This window comes from Rosa rugosa, chromosome 2 (genome assembly GCF_958449725.1).
Source record: "Rosa rugosa chromosome 2, drRosRugo1.1, whole genome shotgun sequence".
In the NCBI taxonomy this organism is placed as follows: domain Eukaryota; kingdom Viridiplantae; phylum Streptophyta; class Magnoliopsida; order Rosales; family Rosaceae; genus Rosa; species Rosa rugosa.
In genome coordinates this window covers 68,666,677-68,693,412 of record NC_084821.1, presented here as the reverse complement: position 1 = coordinate 68,693,412, position 26,736 = coordinate 68,666,677, and the positions used below count along the sequence as shown (strand labels likewise).

General features: G+C 39.1%; 1 protein-coding gene and 1 long non-coding RNA gene across 4 annotated transcripts; one reads left to right on the top strand and one right to left on the bottom strand.

The window, feature by feature from the left end:
- The first annotated feature begins 1,684 nt into the window (after positions 1 to 1,684).
- LOC133733368 (uncharacterized) lies at positions 1,685 to 5,300 on the top strand. 3 transcript variants are annotated; one of them, XR_009857652.1, is made up of 9 exons: positions 1,685 to 1,852; positions 1,954 to 2,113; positions 2,220 to 2,278; positions 2,570 to 2,611; positions 2,690 to 2,748; positions 3,553 to 3,651; positions 4,092 to 4,154; positions 4,474 to 4,548; positions 5,064 to 5,300. It is a non-coding gene; the product is annotated as an uncharacterized LOC133733368 (long non-coding RNA). The 3 variants fall into 3 exon arrangements; XR_009857650.1 differs by having other exon boundaries at positions 1,688 to 1,852; positions 2,220 to 2,611; XR_009857651.1 differs by lacking the exon at positions 2,570 to 2,611 and having other exon boundaries at positions 1,692 to 1,852.
- Positions 5,301 to 24,926: 19,626 nt separating this feature from the next.
- LOC133729683 (NAC transcription factor 25) lies at positions 24,927 to 26,631 on the bottom strand. Its single transcript, XM_062157247.1, has 3 exons — positions 26,178 to 26,631; positions 25,772 to 26,082; positions 24,927 to 25,646 (listed from the first exon to the last, which is right to left on the bottom strand). Exons 1-3 carry the CDS (start codon positions 26,359 to 26,361, stop codon positions 25,056 to 25,058), a joined length of 1,086 nt encoding a protein of 361 aa, XP_062013231.1. The 5' UTR covers positions 26,362 to 26,631; the 3' UTR covers positions 24,927 to 25,055.
- Between the last annotated feature and the right edge of the window lie 105 nt (positions 26,632 to 26,736).

Below are 26,736 nucleotides of genomic sequence, written 5' to 3'. Positions count from 1 at the left end.
GCACGGTCCTAGCCAGAATGAGAACAGGTCCTCATGCTCCTCACGTCTAATAGCCCTCTACTGGTCTTCTATCTCCCGAATCGAGAGCTCTGCCTCTAGGGACAGGAGCGAGCGTTCGTTAGCCACATAAATTAACTTCAAGCCGGCAATGATAGCCGCAGACACCGAGGAAGCTATGCCCCAAATAACGCCGGGGCTAGCATCCTTCACAGGCTTGGAGTACACCATGAACCATTTTGAAACGGGCACAATCCTAGGGATTGTCACGATCTTAGTTGTTACTAGAGGATTAAGAGAAGATTGAGCATGAACATAAGAGTCTAATTTGAATTTTTTTTTTTTTCACTTAATGCCTTTCGATCGACCTTTAACTACGGTCTATATTATAACCGAAAGCATTCGATCATCACCTTTTTTTTTTTGTCTTTTTTTTTTTCCATGGAGACGGGGAAAGTAAGAACGAAAAAAGGATCATCGCTTTTGGTCACGTCTCTAGCTAGAGTGAGCAAATCATGGATGAACAAATAAAATTGAATATGCATGGATAGATTTTTGATACTTCCTTTACCTTTTGAAGTCTTGATTTCATTATACTTTTTTTTTGTCTTCTCATAATGCTAATGATGAAGCATATTTCTACGTGAGTTGATTCAACAATTGGAACCTGCTTCCTAAAAGAATGTCATAACCTAAATTATTAGTCCGAAGAGAGAGCTCCCGAAAACTCGGAGCTCCGCATACCGAAACCTAGGGTTTCGTGCAGCAGAGCGGCGGCGTCGGTTTCGATCACTGCCTGCTAGAGGACGTCTTCCGACGTCGATCTCGTCTGGTGTGCGTTGGGCGTGTGCAGCGGCAAGGGTTCTTACGGTGTCGGGTTTGAAGGCAAGGCGGGTCGGCTCTGGATCTGCGGCCCTAAGCCAGTCTAGGCAGATGCGGAGAACTAGGGTTGTGTAGGAATAAATTTAGTTAGTTATTTTTTGTATTTTCCTTTTGGATTTTAGTGTTTCGCATTTTCCTTTGGGAAGTGTGCCTGACTACGGTCAGTGGAGCAGTGAATGTAAAGGGTGATCTTCGGATCTCCTAGAATGACCTTGTATGGTCGTATGATATTTTCGATTACAGGAATATATCTTCCTTTCCCCTAAAAAAAAAAAATTGGAACCTGCTTCCTGATCCATTCAATCAAAAACACTCAAATAGCCTCCACAACATTCAATTAACAATACAAATCCTACTCTGGCATGCATAATTTTTTCAGAAAACCCTAAACAACCACATTGCAATAAAATTAGGTTTCGAAAATTAAACTTGAGGCTCATCTTCGTGATATTTGGGCGATCGAGAATCTTGACGGTATTTCCATAGGTAGAGTGGAATTAATACCAAGACGAGAAACATGGAAATAATTAGAGCGAACATTTCCTCCATCGTCGTTTTGATATCTCACGCTGCCGACAACACCACCATGAAATTGAGACCCTAACATTCCAGACAACGCCATACTTGTATGACATCATTCATATGTTAACAACAGTATATCACCTTCACAAGCCAAATGGGTTATTCAATTCTCTACTTTCACATTCCACATATATTATACTATATATTAAAGCTGGGTTTCCGGTTACTGTTACTAAGCCGTTTTTTATCGGCTCGAGCCGAGCCGGTCATGGACGAAAAGACGATTTTGCCCCTGCGTGCTGTTTCTTCCTGGGTTGTTGCTCAGTGCGTGTTTGTTTCTTGCTCCGACACCTGGGGTGTTGGTCAGTGCTGTGGTGTCTACATTACTTCACTCCACAGAGAGTTAGATAGTGAAGGAAGTGGTGCTGAGAATTGCGCAACCGATTTGCGGGTAATCAAAAATGGTGTAATTGCTGGGTCATAGGTTCTGCATGTTGTCATTCCGTTCGTTTCTGTTCGATTGTGAAAGATTGTTGGGTGTTTTTGTGACAGATTCCTGGGTGCGTGATTGATTTGGGCGAGGAGAGGGAAGGCGATTCTGGAGGAAACGGGAGAGAGAGAGAGAGAGAGAGAGAGAGAGAGAGAGATCGCTCGCGAAAGGAATATATATCGGCCTTAACCAAAGACTCCGCTGCTTCACCAGAGTGTCAAGGTTGGTTTTTGATAGCTTTAATTTTCAGTTTGAGTCTTTTATGTGTTTGAGTTCGAAATGACTTTGGGTTTTAGCTGATTGAATTGAATTTTTGTCCTTGGTTTAGGCACGGAACCAGAACTTGAAAAAGAAGAATAATCACCAGGACACTCGGATCGTTTTGAGGTATGTGTTTTTCTCTGCTTTGCTTCCTTTTGTGGAATTGGATCCTTCTGCCGAGCCGGTTGGTGGAAATCACGTTTTCGTCCTTATTTTGTGATAAGGACGACACCGACGTCGTCTAACTCGACTCTTCCAGACTATCATCATCTGCACTCCTTTTTTCGCTCTCCCAAACCTGATACACCAGAATTGATATCATCCCAAACAATTATCATCCCAAAATCTTTTTCAAATCCATCAATCGTATCTTACCGGACCAACAAAATTAACTCTCCCCAAATCTCTGTCCTCAAGATCAAAAATAAAGGAGCTTCAAATTCTTTGCTGATTCATAAGGTTAGTAATTCAATTTCATTTGTTTCCCATAATTGGAAGAGCTGGAGTCATCTGATTGGTAATATATCAAATTGACAGGGCAAGAACGTAGATAGCTCAGAGAAAAGGAAGAGGGGGACGGGAAGCAGTCAAAATCGGTAATTTTTTTTTCCTTTGAGGTTTTGGGTTTCCTGTGTTTGCATGCTTTTGGGGATCATTGAATCCTTTGAGTTTTTGGGATGATTGATTGTATGATCACACTATTGGTCATTACAGAGTGGATCTTTGTTTAATTTCCTGCATACCTACGACTAATGTTCCATTTAGTTTGGCTCTTCTCAATTGAGTTCTTGCACTTTTCCACTATTGATTTTGTATTTTAAGTCGATTAGGGATAATACTGGTAATGATTTTGTTCATATTCGAATTCTGATTTTCTTAGCTGGAACTTTTAAGATTATATTTGTTTCGTAGAGAGGTCGTGATTTGGATTCCAAATCAGCTCAAACTTGAAAAATTGGTGGATGATACTGAATTTTTTCATTTGTTGACAGCATGGTAGTTTTAGTCTTTAGGTTAATCTAGAATTTTGATTGCATAGACTTTTAATAATTGCAAATTTGAATGAGTGAACACGCAAGCACATAAACAAGGATCAATTATTTGGATCGCTTTTCTTGAAAAGATTGTGGGAACTGATCATAGTTTTTCTGCTTTTATAGTTATCATGCTCTGAACCATATTTAGCACAGAGGATTCTGAGTTGTGAATTCTTCGAAGCTCTTTTATATAAGGATCCTGTGGTACTATGTCTTTATGGATTCTGTATTAGACTAACTTGGGATCACTTTTCTTAGAAAGATTGTGGGAACTGATCATAGTTTGGTTAGACTAACTTTCTGTTAAAGTTAGTTTTCGAAGCTTTATGATTAATTTTCAAATTTCATTGCTATTTTGTTTAGGTTTTCTAAGTTCTATACAAAGAAGTGTGTGCATTATTCTTCTGCCGCTGTTCCTGTGTACATTGTTTGGCATTATCTCAGTTTCTTATTCCTATTCAGGTATGTGCTTCATATAGAACTGATATGTTTATATTCGTATTCACTGTTGGTCATGATGCAGATTAATTAATATTGTGAAGATCAGTTGTTAATTTACTTATCATGTTAGTTACTGTAGAAGAAATAAACTGCAATGCATTGTTTTCAGTTTGAACTTGATAATTTTTTGGAATAAAGTTAAGAGTCATAGAAATGTATCGTCTCATGATTGATTCTAAAGATGTCAAAAATGATTGAAATCAGATAAAAAGTTATACTATAGTGAAATGAATTTTAAAGGGAGTAATACTTTGTTTAGGAATTATCTTTTTAAATACTAAAGTTTTCCATCAGTCACTCATTTTATTTATATTCATTATTTTGTTTTGTATATTGTTTCGAAAATGCAATATATTGGAAATCCTCTTTTGACTAATATTGGAAATGGTTTCATTCTGCAGATATTCAGGACAGCGTGCTGTCAACTTCTTTAGCTGTTTTGGGTTCAAATATAAATTTTTCAGGTTATTTGTTTATAGTTATTAAAAATTTCTCTAATTTTTTTTTTTAAATGCCTGCTTTTCAAATGCCTTACAACTCTTAAACTGTCCTGCCTTTTGTTGTGATCTTTAGATACTGGTAGTTTGAATCAAATAAATATGCTGATTAACTGCAAGCTAAGAAAGTCTGAATGGAAAATTAATAAATTATATATCTATTATTTTAAGTAACCTTTAAATATAAAGAGTAGAATGATATGGCCACAACATTATCTAAGTTTTCAAAAAATTTAGTTCAAATAAGTGTTAAACTTAACCATGTGTGACTTTGGTTTTCTTTCAGCAATTATCGGTGAGAACAACAAAAAAGGAGCATATCTTCTCACTTTTGCTACTGCTCATCCAACTCAATTAGCAAGTGAGTGGCTTTACTACATATTTATATCTGTATATAACTATATTTAAATTGATTATTTTCTTAGTCATTTTTTGTTGATCAACACTAAAACTTTCTTCCGTGTAAACAGTCCATAAATTTCACTTTAGATTCCTAATCCCCTTCAAGTTATTTTCTAGGAAACTATTTTGGTGCTTTGTTTTTAAAATTGTCATGCTATTGTTTTATTCCCATGTTCAGTCTTTCATTAGCTAAAGATTATTGATAACTGATACTATAGAAGTAGGTTATGACATGAGTAAACTTAATGTTAGATCTCAATGCTTTGGTTTTGCCACCTTAGGCTGAAATTTTGTCAAATATATGAAATCGGTTAAGTGGTACATATGAAATCTACCTGCTCTAGAAGCACAACAATACTGCGAAAATTAAAATCAATCATCAAAATTTTGACCACAATTGATTTTGATTGAGATTGAGATTTTATTGATTTCGATAGGTCATTAAAAGGGTTTCCATGTTTTTGTTTTTTGCAGCCAATGGAAGAGATGAGTTTTGCAGGCAATGGAAGTCTCGCTTTATATATAAACATGAAACCCAAACCAACAACCAAGGCCTCTCCATTTCCAGCTTATAAGGCTTTTGATTTTGCTGCGGTGACATGCTGTGATAGTTACTTTTCCATTTGCCCATTTGTTGATAACATCCCATGTATTTCAACTAATTATCGTCTTACAATTTTGCTTCAATTCACAGCCTCTATCTTCCATTCATTTCAGCACAGTTTAGTTATTTTTGTTAACCAAACTACACTCAAACTACATCAATCTTTAAATAATGAACAAAAAATACAACTTTTTCTCCCGCAGCATCGCGCGGGCTACCTTTCCTAGTGATTGATTAAATGTTACTCATTTTTCAAAATGAATAGCCAACTACTGACTTTTCCATTTTACACTAAGGAGTCGAGGGTATTTTATAATTCAACCCACCAGAGTCGGATACGGACCCAGATCACTTTCGCAGCTTCTCTTCAACATCTCGCGCGAAACCCCATATCACTCTCTGATGGAAAACCCAGTGCAAAAGCTCCCTACCCCTGAGGTGAGTTATGGTTCCTGAGTGTTGATTATATTTTTGTTCAAATCATATAGAGATTTCTGTGAAATGCTTCCGGCGAGCATGAAATTTTCAATTCAATTCATGTTGATTTCCATAATGCAGTTGAGAATTTACCACCATTGCCTCAGCTTGTGCACCGTCAACCTCAAGTGACCGAAATTTTCGACTATTACATTGGGAGGTTGACTCACTGGACTTCTAGTGCATTGCTCCTCCACAGAGGAAGCGGTAATGGGAAGAGCTACTACACTAATGCTGTGATCCGGCAATTGGAGTTATTGTTCAGTGCGGTGCAGGCTGAGTACACTCTTCATATCATTGAGATTGATCTAGTGTTCGTGATCGCTCCGGATGATTTCATTCCTACCTTGGTTACCAAGATGGACATTGATGTTGATTTGTGGAGATACCGAGATAATAGGGGATGTTCCAACTTTTCAATTTCCAGTTTTCTCAAACCACGGCATGTGATTTAGTGGATGAATTGGGTCCCCAACGGGAATGCTCAAGATGAAGAACCCCAACGTTTGGTGTTTGAACTCTTGGTTGATTCAGTGTTATATACTAAATTATATATGGAGTCAGTGGAGGGGTTGCAATGTCATGTTGGTTGTCTGGGCCCCCAACGAATTAATCTCTAGACTTAAGAAGCCTTTGAGATATCGCGAACTAGGGCTAGGCATTTAGCCCGAAAACCAGAAAATTGGCCCGGAACCAGCCCAAACGGTCCGGGCTTTAAAAAATAATTTCATAGTTTTGCAAGGCCCGGCCCGAAAGCAATATAAACGGTCCGGGCCCGGGCCTAAGAAATCAGGAAAAAAAAAAAAGCCCGAAGGCCCGTTTACTAACATTTTCTATTAACTATATAATACTTAAGCTATTACCCTACTCTCTCTCTTCCTCTTTTCACTGCCGCACACCCTCTTCTCCTCTTTTCTTCTCTTCTACTTCTTCTTCTTCTTCTTCTTCTTCTTCTTCTCTCATCAACTCATCTCCTCTCTTATTCTTTGTTCATACCTTCTTTTTCTTCTTCTAGCTATGACTTTTGTCATCTTAGATACTCAAGTTTTCATTTCTGTTTCTCCATACCTCAAATTTCGGTTCATGAGTTTATGTAAACAGAGTTGCAGATCGGGAAGTTTCAGTTTCCAGATCTTAGATCAAGATGGTGCAACAGGCCCGATCCGGAAAACACGGTCCGGTCTCTCTCCGGTCCCGACTTCCGGAAAGCTTGATTTGAGACCGACCTGAAAACTTCGGGCTCGGTCCCGAGCTTGGCATATTGACCCTCGGGCTGGGACCGTGCCCAGGCCTATCGCGAACAATCCGAAATCAGGTGTCCAAAAACAAAAAAAAAAAGGAGTTTCAAATATCCCTGGTAACTTTCCCGCTCTTTTGCGTTTCGCGACTTCCTCCTCCCACTTGGACTTCTTGGTTTTTGTCTTTACATGCTGCTGGCTTAAGATTAGAATAAGGGGTCGTGACCACTTACCCAATTTTAGCCTAAAAATTGCCCACTTAGAGCAACTCCAACAGATTCTCCATATTTTAATTTTTCTCTACTTTAGGGAAAAATAAGCCTCTTTTTCTCCAACTGATTCCCTATAACTATCCCTATTTTAGGGAAAGTGAGGAAAGAGAAAACCAAATTCCCTATATTTACAGCAAACTCTAAAATTTAAGGAAGAATATGGAGATTTTAGATATTGTTGTAAAATAGGGAATCTGTTGGAGTTGGAGAAGAAAAAGAAGCTAAAGTTTTGATTTTTGCTTCCCTATAATACAGAAATTATAGAGAAGCTGTTGGAGTTGCTCTTACTCTACTAAGAGTTTTTTACTCCCATTTACCCAATCTAACATATATTGACAGTATTGCCCTCATTTTAATTAATAACTACTCCCCTCGTACTCTCTCTCTCTCTCCCCACCGTCGCTGGAATTACGCCGGAAATCCGACTCCAGACCAGAACTCGACACCGCCAGCTCACCGCATTACAACCTAGACCGCCGGAAAACCTGTTTCTGCTCCACTCCGGCACGATCTGACAGATGCTCAACGCCGACGCAGACCTCGATCAACCCTGCTATCAATCTCCACCTCCAGCCCCTGGTCGACGTCGTTCTCGAGTCTGGCATGGCAAGGAATCAGAATTCTCTTTCCAATCTATACTGTTTCTTCACTCTCTCTCTCTCCAGCTGGACGGCCAGATGCAGAGCGACAAGACCGTTTGAATAGTCGAATTTCCGGCGCACTCCTTCTTTGTCTCCACCGACCATCGGTCCCGGTAGCGCCAAACACCGATCTGGTGCCCAGAGCAAATTCTAGGTGGCCAATTTTTTTTTTTTTTTTGGTATACTGTGAGCTCTGAGAATGGGGAAGGAAAAAAATAAGTGAACATGTAGACACACTAGGGATTTATAAAGGCACTTACTTTGGAATTAGTTTTAATTTATATCAGTGGCTTTATTTTATGTTACAAGAAGGTAATGAACATGTAGAATTGAACATATAAATTGATCAATTATGCCTATAGTGTATTCATTTTGGTTTTGGGAGTTTATGCAATTCACTGGAGGGCAATAATATGATTATTGGAGGGAAATAATATGATTACAGGGTATTATTAGGGGCAATAAAATCAGACGCAGAAATCCAGTCACCAGTCCGGTAGCCGGATTGGGGATTCCGGTGTCCGGTAGCCAGATTCGGGATTCCGGTGTCCGGTTGCCGGATTTGGGATTCCGGTGTCCGGTTGCCGAATTCCGGTGATCGGTGTCCGGTTGCCGGATTCCGGTGATCGGTCGCCGGATTCCGGACTCCCGGGGCCGCCACTGGTCACCGGAGTCCGGCAAGGTGTCCAATGACTTCTCTATCTAAGTGACAAAGAAGGAGAGGGCAAAATTGTCCCAAAAATAAATAAAAATGAATAAAAAAATACTTAATTGGGTATTAGGGAAAAATATATATTAAATATTGGGTAAGCGGGCAATCTCTTAGAGTGTTTGGGTAAGTGGGGTTAATTAACCCCAAAATTAGGTAAATGATCATTTTCCCAATTAGAATAATTATTAGCCTGATGGATCTAGGCCCAAGACACTTACCATATGAGTCAAGAAGGTCTATTGAACCTCTCTACGCCAGAGTATCTAACTTTTTTTTTTTTTAGAATAAAATTTCTTTTTTGAAAATAACCAAAGTTACATAACACGGGAATGACTGATGGTGGATAAGAACTCCCCACTCTCCTCCCTAAAATCTAATCTAGTTACAGGTTCGTCATCATGAATGACCTTTATAAGCCAAAAGGGGCCAACCCCTAACCAACCATGTTGAGCAACCAGTCGGGCTACAGAGAATCTTCCATCACCCTCTTCCATGCACACTGTGTCTGTTAACTTAATGAGCAAACCAAGATCGTTTCACAAAATGCATAAACACAACCAAATGATTAATACAATATGAACTAGAATACAACAAGAGGAGATGCATCACCTGCTTCATGCACAACAGCCATTCCTTCAAAAGCAGTAGCAGCAACACAGTTATTCAACACAAATAATCCGAGCTCCAAAACTTCAAGCAGTCACACGCAAGAAATCTTCTACGCAACTATGTGTATAACTCCTCTCTATGGGGCATGACTGAATGTTTTGTCACACAATGAATAGGGACTTGAAGCACCTATATATACAAGCTAGATAAGTCTTCCCATAAAAGAATCCTTGATTTTAGCCAACGAGTTATTTCTGAAAGATGCTATAATTATCATATCAAGTAATTAGATATTTATCTTTATCAAAATGGATTCCTAACCATATGAGTGACATACCAAAGCTCATTAGGTGTCTAGGTAGATAATTCATATATTTTCCATTTATTGTAATAAGTTTAATCAGTTTGTTATTTACTTAATTAATGTAGATAATATTAGGTCCAAATAATATTTTACAATCTCCCCCTTGGACCAATATTGTCTACATAACAACTGAACCAAAACTCATTCCAGAAAATAGCCAAAGTGTGCACTGAAATTAGTGAAATATATGGTTTCTCAAGATCCATTCAGTTCTGTCAAGAACACAGCAGCTAAAATAGAACTTGGAAATAAACATGCTTATGTAAACATACTTGTTCCAAATTACCAATAATAACCTCTGCATCTCACATGAACTACAAAACTGATATGATGAAATCAAGTGGTAAAGTATGTCATTCTGTAGTAAACACTTGATTATAGTCCAACTAAAAATTTTGAATATCAAAATCATAATGCAAACATTATTTACTTAAGCACCAGTGGATTGCATGTTTGCCTCTTACTGAATAGTGAATATATGCATATTTCCATCCACCTGATAATCAACAAAACTAAAATAGCAGCAATCAAATATTTTCAAAATAAGATCAAGCTGTGAAACAATATATCTGGAAATACCTCAAGCTTTATTCATTTGACCAAAATATGAATACATATTGTCTCTGACATGAACTGCAAACTGAAATAAAATTGAAACTTTCAAACTAAGAAACTGAAAACATAATCTTTATGACTTTTGCTCTTTCTGAACTCAGGAATCTAAACTAGAGAGAATTCCCATGTCTTCAACATGCTTCTTGAAAACTGAAACTGGTAATGCCTTGGTAAAAGGGTCTGCAAGCTGTGCATCTGTGCTAATGGCAACTATTTCAATCTCTCCATCTTTTACCCTCTTTCTCACACTGTATAACTTCAAGTCTATATGTTTTGAATTATTAGACCTTTTTCTATTCTTACTGAAGAACACAGCAGCTTCATTATCACAATAAACTTTCAGCTTTCCATCAACAAGATTACTTAAAATCTTTTTTTTCCAAAAGAACGTTTCTGATCCATAGGCATTCACATACACCTTCATATATGGCTATAATTTATGCTTGCATGGTGGATGTGGCTATCAATGATTGTTTCATTGTTTACCAAGCCACTGCACCACCTGCCAACATATATACATAGCCACAAGTAGACTTCATTGATGCAGGATAATTGCCTGCAAAATCTAAGTCTGTGAAGCCTACAAGTTCAAGTTTCTTCACACGCTTATACACAAGCATGTGACTCTTAGTCCTCTATAGGTATCTCAATACCTTTTTGCCAGCAGTCCAATGCTTGTGTCCAGGATCAGATTGAAATCTAGACAACATGCCAACTGCAAAGGATAATCTGGCCTAGTGCACACTTGTGCATACATGAGACTGCCAACTAATCTAGCATATGGTACAGACTCCATTTCTCTTTTCTCAACACTTGTTTTAGGTCATTGATCCTTATTTAATTTATCTCCCTTAGATATTAGAACCTCCCCATGAGCACAAGTAGCCATATCAAATCTCTGAAGTATTTTTGAAATGTAGGCTTGTTGAGATAATCCCAATAAACCTTGTGCTCTGTCTCTCTTTATCTCAATTCCTAATACATAAGAAGCCTCTCCTAGATCCTTCATATCAAAAATTTTCGACAGAAATTGTCGAAATTTTTTGATATCTTTCAGTAACTTAATGTTACTGCTAGCAAGGAGAATGTCATCTACATATAGGATAAGAAAAACAAACTGGTTTCCAACAACTTTAAGATAAACACATTCATCTACTAGATTTTCTGTAAAACCAAAAGATGCAACCACATAATCAAATTTTCTATACCATTGTCTAGATACCTGTTTAAGTCCATATATAGATTTCTTAAGCTTACAGACTAAGTTTTCTTTTCCAGTTTCAATATAGCCTTCTGGTTGTGACATGTATATCACTTCCTCCAGTTCACCATTTAAGAAGGGTGTTTTTACATCCATTTGATGTAACTCCATATCATAGTGAGCTACAAGAGCCATTATGATTCTAAAAGAGTCCTTAGTTGAAACTGGTGAAAATGTTTCTGTAAAATCTATACCCTCCTTTTGTGTGAACCCTTTAGCTACAGGTCTTGCTTTGTGTCTCTCAATGTTTCCCTTGGCATCTCTCTTAGTTTTGAACACCCACTTGCTGCCTATAGGCTTGTGATTTGGATCTGGCTTCACAAGCTCCTACACTTCATTATTATACATGGATTCAAGCTCTGCATCCATGGCTTTCTTCCATTGTTTTGACTCATTACTTTCTGCAGCTTGCTTAAAATTTACAGGGTCATTATCATCTGTTGTTAACGTTAGTAATCCGTGGGATCTCTAGTTAGCTTTAGAGAGAGAGAGACAGAGAGAGAGAGAATGACACAAGAAATATAGTGGTTTGTCTCCCGCCTTAGCGGAAGACTACGTCCACTTGAAAGCTTAACTAGTGTGTTTGGGATTACAAAGTATGTAATGGAATGGATTAAGTTGTGGGAGGAGGCATTCCTTTTATAGGTGAAGGAAGCCATCTCCTTTACATTTTCTTAGATGTGGGATGTAGAAATCACTATTCTAGTCTAGAAAGCATGTTTGTGAAGCCAACTTTGCAAGGCCGGAAAGGTGGTTTCCCGGCGATGTATTTGCCACTTCCGGATACCGTGGCGTAGCTTGAACATAGGGCTATGGGATGCATGTCTTGGTTGGGCCTCACCATGGCTTGTGGGTGTCCCAAAGAGGGTGTTATTTATGCTTGGCGATGTAGAAAATCCTCTATGCATAGTGAGAGGTATCTACAAGTCCCCGAAGTCCCCGAGTAAGAGGAGCTTCTTGGTTGGGGAGTTATAATCATGAAGTCATCAAGCATAAGTAACAGGGCGGCACGGAGCCCCTACAAGTCCCCGAACTCCTTAAGCAAGAAGGGACTCGTCTAACCTGCACAATGAGATGAAAAACGCGCATATGTAGAATGCTTTGTTGTATTGGTTACCGCTCGTATTAATGGAATGCGAAAAGAATTTGATTTGTTGCAAGCGACAAATGGTAGAAGAATTCAATATTCCATTAATGTGTATGAACATGTAAAATATTGGTATTTGTATATGTGGATCTTATGGCCATATAACACTCACAATAGATAGTGGCAAGTGTAATGGGTGTCTATATAAAATTGTGGGAGTAGTCCCGGTGACATAGTATGAAGCGTTTGTGAACTTGGGGCTTAAGTAAATCATGTTGGACATGATCGAGCAAGTTGGGTGTAGTTGAGCAAGTTGGGTGTAGTTGAGTGTGTAGGCGCTGTGCGAGCATGCGGGGCATGGCCCAAGCGCAAGTCGTGGCCATACTCGATACCCAAGCGAGTCGCAACCCGAGCAAGTCGTTTATCCGAGCATGTTTTAACTAAGTCGTAAGTATCCACAAGCTTCTAGATGAATGTCACATGTTTATTTAATTGAGTTGCAATTAAAATAGAAGCATGGCATATGTGTATAGCATGTACTTTGTAGTAAAGTTGCTAATAACATTTTTGCATTATTGTAAACATGCTTAGAGATCATGAAGACATGTAAATGCATATCAAGTGTGATATATTTGTAGGCATGCTTAAAGTAGTAAAAGCATGTGATTGGCATGACACTAACTCAAATTGAAAGAGCGTAAAAGAGAAGATATAGTTACTTATCTTATGCCGATTTGGAGGAGAAATTGGTGTAGGTACCCAAATCATGTTGAAGTTGTCCGAGCATGACGCTCCCATGTTGTTTTGGCGAAGTTTCTTAGTAGAAGGCTAATGATGTCGTTGATTGAAACGGTGTTTATGCCTCGTCAACATAAGATAAGGTAAATGATTAGCAATTTATCCATATCAATGAACCGACCGAGGAATAAAAGTGAGTAAATATGGACAATGAAGATTTAATGTACATATATTCGAGAACGTCACAATGGTCATAGCGATACCATTGCTCCATATATATGCACGGCACTAAGTGATTACATGTGTACATGTGTATACATGATAAACATAGACATTATAAGCATGTGTGCACATGCAAAGGCTTGAATTTTGAGAAGCATCAAATACGTGTATACATGACATGCACTTGCGTCAAAGCATCAATGAATACCCTGTTACTCAAATGCATAGTAAGGTAGGAGTTTAGTAGGGATATTGATTGAAACAACATTTGCATGTTTGAAAGAAAACATTTAATTGATGTCATGCTGTCAAGTTACTGCGGCACCCACTTTGAGATAACCACATGCATAATCTAAACTAGCATAGCAATTGAGCCAGGTGGGGTACTGAGCATGTGAGCTACTGAGCCAGTGTCATATATATATATATATATATATATATATATATATATATATATATATATATATATATATATAAGATGGTGATGGGCTTGCACATGGCATCTCAAATACAATAAATATATATGTGAGGCGGTGATGCACTGCTATTTGTATTAATACGACAAGCATTGGTATAAGCCATATATGATTGCATTTTAAAGTCTGAAGAACTTATCTCATGAGTCTTAGAGCAGCCATGGCGAGAGTGCCACGCAATTTTCCGCTGCCCAGACCCATTTAGCAAGTGGCCTCGAGTGGATGCGAGTGACGACTGGAGGTCAGATGACTGCAGATCGAGCATAGGTCCTGGTATCTGATCGGGGTGCCCAAACAAATACCTGGGTGCTGAGAGTAGTTCTCTGGGTGACCGGGAGATTAAGCCTCCGCCAAGAAGATTGAACCATTGCCCGGAATATTGAAGCTCCGCCGGGAGTGAAGCTTTGCTGGGACTGAAGGTTAGCTGGGGTTAGAGGTCCGCCGCTTGCTGTGTCGCTGACCGCTAGGCCTCGGTGGCGGAAGTTGTTGGCGGGTTTGGCGATACTTGGCGGAAGCGTAAGGCGCTAGATGCCTAGCGGTGGTGCCTAGGGCTGTCCAGCGGTGAAGCTTTAACTGGCGGTAATGGCCGGCGGAGGAGCTGGAGGTGCTCGTTGACGTTGGTGCTACAGCCTGGCGGTGCAACAAGCAGGAGGGTGCAGACGTCAAGGGGATATGGAGGAGCTGTAACCGACCAAAGAATTTGGCGGAGATTTCGTCCACCATAGAATTTCGAAGCCGGAAGCCGGAAACAAAAAATTAAGGTCTGGTGCTTGGAGGAGGTTTGCTTAGCGGGGTTGGCTTGGCTGAACCTTGGCCAGCGGAGCTGCCACCTAGCGGTAAAGCTTAGCAGTGATAGCTCGGCGGTGGTAGGCTACCCAGCGGTAGTGAGGGCTGAGCGGAGCATTTGGCCAGCGGTAGTTTTCACCGACGGATAAGCGGAGCTGCTGCGATGCTTGACGGACTACGTCGAGATTGTTGACGGTGGCGGTGTTTGTTGGAGAATGGTGCTCCTGGCGGAGCCTTGTTTTAGCGGTTGCCGCCGGTGGCACCTAGCGGAAGAAGCCTTGGTCGGCGGTGTTTTGGAACGCAGTGGAGGCCGGCGGAGCGGAGCTTAGATTGGCCAGTGGTGGTCCTGGAACTCAGCGGAGGCCGGCGGAGCGGAGCCCTCTCTAGCGGTTTCTCCTAGCGGCGTTGTGGATGGCGGAGCCCTACCGGCGGAAGTTTGATTGAAGAACATGGATTCTTGGCGGAGTGCCGCTTGTGAAGCCCGGCATTGACGTTGCAGCTTGCTCGACTGAGGCTGGTTTACCTTGCTTTGGCTGAGGCTCCTAGCGGGAGCGGGGCGCGCTGGGTTGCCTGGCGGTGAAATTTTGACTATGCTACTGATGGAGCTAGCCTAGCGGTAGAAGCTTGGGTGGTGCGTCATCAAGGCTTGGAGGAGGCTCCTAGCTGTTGGGTGTAATCGAGGAAGAAGACTGGGTACCAAGAGCAAATTCTTGGGTGTCCAGAGTAAAATAGGCAACCAAAATATTTATTTATTTATTTATTTTTTTGTGCTCAGCAAAGACCTTTTGAGCTGGCGTTGACCGGCTCTTATGTTGGCGTTGACCAGGCCGTGACTTGGAATTTTTGCAAGCACTGAGCTCAAGTTAACCTTGATGCCAAAAAAAAAAAAAAAAAAAAATTGTTTTACCGCTAGGTTGTGTTGGTGGAGGCGCTAGGTTGTGCAAGCACACCACCTTTTTTTTTGTTTAACCGCTGGGGTAATGTTGATCATAGTTGGGCATAAGTTGCCGCCAAGAAGCATCAACCCAAATTTGCACTCTCTGGGAGCCAATGATGATTCAAGAATGATGATTAAAGAAAAATGGGTGTGTGCCCAGTGAGATTTAAATAACTCAAAGAAGAAGGAAAAAATTTCTTTGAGCTCCGTTAAGCTGACTTAACGCATGGTAAGTGACGAAGCCATTGTATCGGCTTCCCACATACGGCGCCAATGTTAACGTTAGTGATCCGTGGGATCTCTAGTTAGCTTTAGAGAGAGAGAGACAGAGAGAGAACGACACAAGAAGTATAGTGGTTCGTCTCCCGCCTTAGCGGAAGACTACGTCCACTTGAAAGCTTAACTAGTGTGTTTGGGATTACAAAGTATGTAATGGAATGGATTAAGTTGTGGGAGGAGGCATTCCTTTTATAGGTGAAGGAATCCATCTCCTTTACATTTTCTTAGATGTGGGATGTAGAAATCACTATTCTAGTCTAGAAAGCATGTTTGTGAAGGCAACTTTGCAAGGCCGGAAAGGTGGCTTCCCGGCGATGTATTTGCCACTTCCGGATACCGTGGCGTAGCTTGAACATAGGGCTATGGATGCATGTCTTGGTTGGGCCTCACCATGGCTTGTGGGTGTCCCAAAGAGGGTGTTATTTATGCTTGGTGATGTAGCAAATCCTCTATGCATAGTGAGAGGTATCTACAAGTCCCCGAAGTCCCCGAGTAAGAGGAGCTTCTTGGTTAGGGAGTTATAATCATGAAGTCATCAAGCATAAGTAACCGGGCGGCACGGAGCCCCTACATCTGCTAAAGTGCTCTCAACTTCTTGCAGATAAACCTCATAAATATCATTTTCACCTCCAAAAGTTGGCTTCCTAGTTCTTTGTGATCTTCTAGGTTCAACTGCATTTTGTTGAGGTTCAGGAATATTTTGGTCTCGTATAGGTTCAGCCACTTCAACATTTTGGTTTTCAAGTTCTAAGTCACCACCATTGTGAACTTCACTTTCAGTTTCTGCATTATTTTTAAAGTTTGGCATTTCTATTTCTGTATCCTCACTTTCTGCAATTTCCTCAAAATCATCACTTAAATCTTCAAATTTTGTATTGCAAATACTCTCCCCCAAAAATTTAACCTGATGAGTTTCAAAAATTCTAGGTGAGTAGTGAGGTGCATAGAGTTTATAACCTTTAGATTTTTCACAATAGCCTATAAAATGACAAGTTACAGATTTAGGGTCAAGTTTTCCTAAATTGGGATTGTAAATTCTTGCCTCAGCCTTACAACCACATACATGGCAATGATGCAGACTAGGTTGCCTACCACACCAAGACTCAAATGGTGTTTTATCCACAGACTTGCTTGGGGACCTATTGCAAAGATAGTTTGCAGTTCTTAAAGCTTTTCCCCAAAACATTTTTGGCAACCCAGAAGTACACATCATACTTCTTACCATATTCAACAGAGTTCTATTCTTTCTCTCTGCAACACCATTCTGTTGGGGATTGTATGGTGTTGTATATTGAGCTTATATACCTACATCCTACATATATAAAGCAAATGGACCCTTTTATTTTCCTTGCTCAGTATATTTACCATAAAATTCACCCCTCTTATCAGACCTCACAGTCTTAATTTTCATTTCTAGTTGATGTTCAACTTCAGTTTTGAAAATTTTAAATGCCTCAAGTGATTGTGATTTTTCTGACAATAGGTAGATGTAACAGTACATTGAATAGTCATCTATGAATGTAATTAAATAAACATTTCCACATATTGTTCTATGCCTGAAGGGACCACATATATCTGTATGAATTAACTCTAGCAGTTTTTCACTTCTGCTAGCAGTTTTTTTTCTTAAGTTTGTCATTTTACCCTTAAAACATTCAATGCAGTCTGCTAGGTCTGAAAAGTCTAGTTCTGGAAGTGTTTTATTCTTTACTAATATTTGCAGTCTTTATTTTGAAATGTGGTCTAGTCTCCTATGCCACAACTAAGCTGATTTATCATTGAACAAGGTCCTTTTATCACCTGCATGTGATGGTGTTGTTACTTAATGTGTTATTACTGTCTTCAACAAGTGTTGAGGTATTGAACAATTCAATTTCATATAATTATCCAAAATAACACCAGAACCATATAACAAGGAACCTTTAGAAATTTTTATTCCATCCAAATCAATGTAAAAACAGCAACCAGTCTTAACCAAAAGAGACATAGAAAGCAAATTCCTCTTAATCGAGGGAATGTAATAAACATCATCCAAAACTAAAAAATTTCCAAAACCTAGATCTAGTCTTAAGGTTCCTATAGCCTTCACTGCAACCCTCATGCCATTTCCCACACAGACATTGGTTTCCTCACTTCTTGGTGCCCTCTTCTTTGTGAATCCTTGTAAAGAATTCGTAATATGCAAGGGTGAGCCAAAATCTAACCAATAAGTGTGAGGTTCAATATTGACAAAATTAATTTCTAAAGAAAAAGTTTCTGTAGTACTTAAGAAATTCTTACCATTCTTCACCAACCAAGCCTTAAAACCTGAGCAGTCCTTCTTCATATGCCCTACTTTCTTACAAAAGTAGCACTTGAACTTAAAAGCTTTGGTGGTGTTAGGTGCTGCAGTGTTTCCAGATGGCTTAGTGATGGTTTTGGTGACTTTAAGCTTGTTCTTCTTTTTCTTTGGCTTTTCTACCAGGTTCACAGAGGTTGCAGGCTCTCTCTCTTTCTTAATTCTATCTTCTTCATCAGCACAGATAGATATGAGCTCATCTGTGGTCCAGGTACCCTTTAGAGCATTGTAGCTAGTTCTAAGCCCACTGAAGGTATTTTGCAAAGAATGCAGTGCAACATGCACCACTTGGCTATCATTCACTCCCATCAGTAACTCCCTGAGCCTAACATTAATGTGGATCAGCTTCATTATGTGCTCTCTAACTCCCCCAGATCCTTCATACTTCAGCTCATGGAAAGCCTTAGACAATCTTGCAGCCTCTACTTTCTCACTCTATTTAAATTTTCTCTCAATGGCCTCCATATAGTCAGTAGCCAAGTCAGGTTCTTCTACACTACCTCTTACAGTGTCAGACATAGTGTTCCTAATGGTGTTCTTGGCCATTCTATTTGACCTGTGCTAGGCTTTAAATGCCTTAACCTCCTCAGCTGAACTATCTTTAGTTAATACCTCAGGTTCATCCTCATGAAAGACTATGTCTATATTCTCATGCATCATCATATAGCTCTACCGAATCTCTCCAGGCTCTAAAGTTTGTTCCAGTGAGCGTCAAAACATTGTCGAGGTTCATGTAAATACTTCCTAATGCCAAAAATTTTGTAAGTTTCAGTTTCAAAACTCAAAAAAATACAAAGTTTCAATTTAGCAATATTTCTGCAGATTTATGTGTTAGTTCCAAAAGCAGTTCAAAAACACATAAAACACCAAAACAAAATATCAACCATAATGGCAACAAGTACCACAAGATACTATGTCAATGAAAATACCCCAAATCTGAATTTCACATTAGGCAACACTTTTGTAGCAGTAGACATAATGTACTTAAGTTTCTGAATCTTCACCCCATAATTAGAGAACTCAAGTTATCCAAAAAGACAATCAACATCTTATGACAGTAGAAGAGTCTTTAAGTATCAAAATATGAATTCAAAATCATGTGTGAAGCTGTTTGTCACCAAACTATGCTATATTAACACTTCTTTGGAAGACACGAGTAAGCACAATTTGAAAACAATTAACACAAGTTTCCAGGTCATTTTTATCTTAATGATCAAATGCAAATAATAACAGAAATTGCTTTGTGCAACATGCCTATTTTTATTTGCATCAACCTGTGACCTAAATAAAGTTTAACTAAATTCAATTCAAGACATCAAGGCACTTGAAAAGAAACTTTACTCAATCTGCAATTTTCTCAATAAAAATATGACAACATTTACAGGGAGACAGTGAACTTCTTAACTCAAACATTCATCAATTTATCATATAATCATTGTTCAATCACAGATATATATTAGCAGAATGCAAAATATTAAGCACAACCATCCATAAGCAATCACAGAGAAAGCACAAAATCGTTTCAATTCAACTCAATTCAATTCAGAGACACAAGCACACAAAACTTAAATTTCATCCGGTCACCATCTACTCTAGCCTAGGTGCACGCCGGGAATGCTTCTAGTGTTCTTGTAATTCAACAGAAAACGAATTAAAGCTTTGAATCGAAACATGGTTCTCAGAAGGCCTAACCTTTGCGACTGCAATTCTGCAACAATTTTAGCGGAAGCAATAATTCCCAAAAGCGATCTTAATCCAAATCGAATGATGTGGTTTTTGAATCCACTTCGAGTTTTTTTTTTTTCTTGGCCTGTTAACCAAAACCTTAATTTCCCAAAACGTTTTGCAATTCAACATAACACAAAACTCTAGTTCAAAATACAATGAATTGATCTTCTAAAAATGATTTATGAATTGTGAAATTTGCTCTGATACCAATTGTTAACTTAATGAGCAAACCAAGATCGTTTCACAAAATGCATAAACACAACCAAATGATCAATACAATATGAACTAGAATACAACAAGAGGAGATGCATCACCTGCTTCATGCACAACATTCATTCCTTCAAAAGCAGTAGCAGCAACACAGCTATTCAACACAAATAATCCGAGCTCCAAAACTTCAAGCAGCCACACGCAAGAAATCTTCTACTCAACTATGTGTTTAACTCCTCTCTATGGGGCAGGACTGAATGTTTTGTCACATAGTGAATAGGGACTTCAAGCACCTATATATACAAGCTAGATAGGTCTTCCCATAAAAGAATCATTGATTCTAGCCAATGAGTTATTTCTGAAAGATGCTATAATTATCATATCAACTAATTAGATATTTATCTTTATCAAAAAGGATTCCTAACCATATGAGTGACATACCAAAGCTCATTAGGTGTCTAGGTAGATAATTCATATATTTCCCATTTATTGTAATAAGTTTAATCAGTTTGTTATTTACTTAATTAATGTAGATAATATTAGGTCCAAATAATATTTTACAGTGTCCTGATGATACCAAACCACTTGCAATGATCGCACATTGACCATAAGATAGAACCGAAAAATAAACCAACTAGTCCCCAGGAATAACCTCACATCCATGGCACTGCAATTTGACCCAACCCTAGCTCAAAAGAGTAGGGACATACTAATGACCAAAAAAACCTAATGAAAAACACTACTGTAAAAAAAATAAAAACAAGTCGCCACACTCTTTTACCCTTTCCCCAGGTGCCCCACTGGCAGACCACCACCATAAGGCTATCCCTTCGAGCTCGCCTTGCCAAAGAAACCCAAACCATGCAGCAAACCTCACCAAACCTCTTGATTGTTGTCGGCTAGATCCAGGCTTAAAACTATATTCCACCACCTAAACCACCGAGAACAATTCAGATTTCACCGTGCCCTGCCACCTTAGAGTGAAAGAGCTCCAAAAGTCTGTGTTCATCAACTTGAGAGCCCGAAACCACCCTGCAGTCTTCGCCTAGCGACCCATCGCAGAGAAGCACCCAGTGCCATAGGAACCATGGAGTACCACCGCCATGATCTGGCCTCTAGCCACCTACTCGACACCTGTGCCGCCGCCTGAAAGGAGTGAAGAATCATCCACATCCCAGACCGACAAAAAGAAAACAATACCGAGAGCCTAAAGACCCCAATAACCTTTACGGCAACACCTGTCGCTCGTCTATGAGGCAGGAAGCCATGATCAACTCCGGGGACGCCGCTGAACAATTTGAAACCTTTCCCCTTCGATTTTCATCCCTAAAACTCTCTACTGTTTTCTCGGAGCCAGAGTATCAAACTTGTTGCACCTAAAACCCCTAAATTAGCACCATTAACAAAGATATTGTCGGAATCCTAATCACTCACTCAAATCCCTACAGCTCTATGCACAAAGTCGCAACCATATTGCAAACTCACTGCTTCAAAGCCTCAAAGGTACCCAATGTTCGCTTCACTTTCGGAAACATCATCGCTTAATTGGGAAAACGATAACTCAATTGGATCATATTGGCAATTAGTACCATTTTCGATAAACATCTATGATTTGTCATTCTGCTAGCATATGGTGTACGGTGTACATTGTCCACAAAAACTAATACAAAACTGTATCAATATACTGTTGCAAAACTGATTGATATAAGCAATGAAGATATATATCATTCACGTTTAAGGCTAAAGAAATCTTGCATTTAATTTTCGTAGTATAATCAATAGAGAGTAAGTGAGTATATGTTTAGCTTAATAACAGATGAAATATTAGTGAGCCCTCTAGTGTTGGTCATTTCGATTGGTAATTATCATGGTGCCTTTGTTGGAATAGCTAGCTCATCGATATCGATTATCCTTATTATTGAGTTTTAAACATTTGTTCAGAACCATCCATTATTACAGCCTTGTCGATCATATGGGAAATGAGCAAAGAGGAATCTTTGACAAGATAAGAACCTTCAAAAGTAATTTTCATGGCCACGATCTCTGTTCCAAAATTAAGAGCTACGTATGTTCCTTTCCAGAAAGATATTTTGTCCCCTTCTAAACTAAGATAGTGATTACTTGGAGACCTTATCTGATTAGGTTTTAAAATGGTAGACGGGCCGATAAAATTTGGTCCATGATACGTAATAACAAATTCTCAGTTTATGTACCTATGATAATAAATTAATTTTCTTAAAGTTTTAACCCTAAATTTTATGGGTTAATTACATATAAGTGCATATTTGAATGTTCTAAAATTTTATTCGTTTCGCCAAAGTTAATTTCATCAAAAAGAAAAGAAAAAATATTAATCGAAAAAAAAAAAAAAAATTATTTTAATAGTAATTAAGGACCTCGTATGTAGGGCTGTCAATGGGTCGTGTCGGGTCAAGGTATTTGTCGTGTCGCAAAATATAAACTCAAACCCAACCCATTTAATAATCGTGTCAAAAATTTAAACTCAAACTCAACCTGTTTATTAAACAGGTTACCCGTTTTCAACCCGCTTAACCCATTTAATAAATAAGTCGTGTCTTGTTAGACAAAATGACTCATTTAAGCTTTAACAATGGGACCCATTTAACTAAACAAATGCATAAATTAATTAAATTCACTAAAAACTCCACAAAACGAAGAATATAAATAATTATATATAATTCATAAATAATTAAATCCAATAATTAAAAAGCGAAATATTTCAAATTGTCTAATATTATGATCAAATACTCCGAACGTCCAAAATTTCAAGAAGAAACATAGCACAATCGGGTTAGACGGGTTCACTTCATGTTGGCAGGTTGACCCATGGCCGACCCATTTATTAAATGGGTCATGGCGGGTTGACCAGCAGCCGACTCGCTTTTTAATCGTGCGGGTTCAACCCGCTTTATTTTGTGCGGGTTTCGAGTCGTGTTATCGGGTCGTGTCGGAATTGACAGCCCTACTCGTATGATTATTCATTTATGTTTGACATATGTAGGGTGAGCATTCATTAGTTCAAAATGAAACGAACAAGGAAGTTCAACCTAGTTAGAAATGAACCTAAGAAATATTCTAATAATATGTCCAAATATATATTTTTTTTGTTATCTTAAACGTGATCCAAACCTAAAATAATCTTATATATTAAGTCAATTCCTCTTAACATGCATGGTTAGATTTTTGAACTTCTCAAAATGCCCTCACAAAATAATATTAAGAGGAATTTGCTTAATATTATGTGAGGGCAATTAGGGAAGTTTAAAAATTTAACCATGTTAAGAGCAATTGGCTTAATATATAAGAAGATTTATTTAATTTTTTAATTGAAAAAAAAAAAACAAACAAAAAAATTGACATGTGCGGAGAACGTGTTAAGAAACTAGTATAAACTTAGCTCAATTCTTCACACTTCCTCACTACTTTTAGGACTAACTCCGACCATCCAATATTTTATTTTTCTTTATCTTCAAGCGTCACGAACAACATAGTATCACAATTGAAATGGTTCATAATCTAAGTCACCTTTTGGAGGCTATCGATGAAAGCATCTATCAAATCTTAGATTTTATAGTCATTAACTCTAAGTTGTATTGATCCTACCTATTTAACTAGGAATCTAGGATTAAGGTGAATGGACCAAGGACACGCTTCGGTTCCACCTAATCAAAAAACGCGACAATTAGGTGAGGTAGTGTGTGATGAGCCAATGCCAGTTCGATACATGTACATAAGAGATTATATTAGAGAGACACTACTATATATAATCATACATACACTCATATTGGCATTAGAAATTACAAGAATGGTGAACTTACTTAATGCCCATGTTTGCAATGTTGACATTTGAAACCCCAAATCTAGATCATCTTCTATTTCAATTGCGGAAAGAGACATGGAATAATCCCACGTCATTTTTGTTGAAAATTTTGTCCTGCCTCTCCATGATTCTCTCCCATTTCTTATTTATTTCACTAATAATTTTCTTCCTAAACATTCATGTAAACTATAGCAAGTAGCACTTAATTAGAACCACCTGTCAATAATTAATTTGTACAAATTAATTAGTTCGTATCAATGCCCCATTAATTCAATGGTTGTAATTGATTCTTGAGTCGATTAAAGTTTATCACCATTTTAATATACAGCTAATGATGGTAATGAATCTAAATAGTGGTAGCTAGGGGATAACCTTAGTCATCAACAGAAAAGAATGGCTTAAAATAGAGAAAGATTATACAAGAATCATCCAAGTATATGAAGCTTGATGCATGCCTAACTCCATTATAATTATACATAACATATATATTAATATGAACATTGGATTTTCATTTGTTTACATATACAGATATACATATATAACATCACCCCTACCAGAAAAAAGTTATCACCTTGTATGGGTTATATCATTATTCAGAAACATCTCATGTGGCTTGATTAATGGTGATGGCTATAAGTTTGTTACAGTTTAAGATTACAATGACAAATGGACAAGCTATCACCATATATAACAATCTCCATCTTAATCAAAAATAAAAACAGTTCCAGACATGCGAAACTAGGGCTAGGGTTTCTCTGAACCTCATTTTCTGGTAATAGGGTTTCTATGAACTTCAAAATATCTTCATTAAGCTACCTCAATATCTACATATAACATGTAATACCAACAAGTAATTAAATAATATGGAAGTAATGAACTAAACAATAAAAACAAAGACTATATGTCTCTAAAATTTTAAAAAATAAAAATATATGAATGTAAAATATACCTCACCCGTATCTTTGTGCTATAGTTACACCCCAATGAGATTATCTAGCTACATCATATCAATATATTCTGGTTCTGAATTCTTATGAGTTCCAATTCATACTGGGAAGATGAAACTGTGGGCGCAAAACCCCATCCCCAAGCGACCCAAGAAGCGAGTTGTGGTGAAACGCCGCGTTTTGAGGTAGCTGGTTGAGCATAGAAACAAAAGAGGTGTTGCTTTCATCAACCCCACCTCCACCTCCACTGCCACCACCGCTATTGAGATCAGTATGAAACCTCTTGCTCGACGATGAATTAGTCCCCATCGATGATGATCCCCCCGCTTCGTTCCAAAACGGCGACGCAAGCTGACGCTTGGAGGTGTGGTTGTTCGCAGGCATTACGACGTCGCTTTTCGAGCTTGACATGAACTGATGGGAAAGGTTGGAATGACTACTGTTTTGCACGCCTTCACTCGATAATATCCCTTCGAAGAAATTGTCCTCGTCGTTTTCCAGCAACGCCGTGTAGTTAGTAGGCTTCGGCGGCGATGGCTTCGGCATTGACTGGACGAAAATACCCTCCATCGAGTTGGTAGTCGTAGAGTCCTCGTCCTTGTGATGATCACACTCCATCATAGGCCTCTGCGCATTGTTCTTCTTGTAAATCCGACACAAAACCCAGTCATCCAGCTATACACAACAACAACACCAACAAAGATAAAAACAACAGGCGTGAGAATGAGTCTCCCAGCTTTTCAAAAACAAACACATATCCATATCATTCTGTACATGAATTGATTGAAAGATATGTGTACCCTTAGGGAGGCTTTTTTGTTGGTCGGATCAGGAGGCTTGAGGCCGGCGCTGGAATTGTCGTCGTTGACGAGGCGATACTCGTGCATAATCCAATTGGTTTTGATTCCTTTCGGAGGTTTGCCACCGTAGAAAACCAGAGCTTTCTTGACGCCGACCTTTTGGTTTCCGTTCGAGGTCAGAATCGGCTTGTCGGTTCCGGTGGCTTTCCAATACCCCGAGGTCGCCGCTCGGTTCGGCCTAGCTCCGTTCGGGTACTTCCGTTCTCTGGGACTGAAAAAATACCACTCCTGCTCCCCAAACGTGGCCTTACCTAAATTTGCATTAACCAATTAACAAAATCACTAATTGAGATAGATGGTATATTGATCATGACTAGATATTTATGATTGGATTGAGAATTCATACTCGGTAGCTCCCATGGATCGAACTTGTACAAGTCGACCTCGGCGATGATGGTGACCGGAAGCGGAGCGGAGGCGGCTTTCTTCTTGAGGTAGTGGACAACCAGCTCCTCGTCGGTCGGGTGGAACCGGAACCCGGGAGGGAGCTGCGGGTGACCAGAACCGGAGGACGAGTCCGTGCTCTCCATCGGAGAATCGAAAGTAATGAATATGAAAAAAAAAATATATAGGCGTAAATTGGTGATGAAGAATTGGGGAGGAGGAGAAGTGGTGAGGCTGCACAGAGTGGTGGCGGTTAGGTAGCAATATAAAGGACCAAGCGGCGCCGGTGAGAGGGCGACAAGTGGAGGGGTGACGCAATGGTTTGGCAACACGTGCGAAGTGGGGACCACGAGGGAGTGGTGAGACGAAGAGGGCTAAAGAGAGAAGGAAAATGGGAAACGGGACGAGGCGGGTTTCGGGGGTCGGGGGTTTGGAACTGCCTGTACGCTTTTTCATGTCACGCTTTTCTTATGGAGCAGCCTCAACAATCCTAAACACCACCACCTCCTTCCAAATAACAG

Coding starts and splice junctions, on each gene's coding strand:
- LOC133729683 (XM_062157247.1), bottom strand. CDS start 26,361: ATGGAGAGCACGGACTCGTCCTCCGGTTCTGGTCACCCGCAGCTCCCT. Junction 26,083..26,177: donor CGATCCATGGGAGCTACCGA/GTATGAATTCTC, acceptor ATGCAAATTTAG/GTAAGGCCACGTTTGGGGAG. Junction 25,647..25,771: donor ACAAAAAAGCCTCCCTAAGG/GTACACATATCT, acceptor TGTTGTGTATAG/CTGGATGACTGGGTTTTGTG.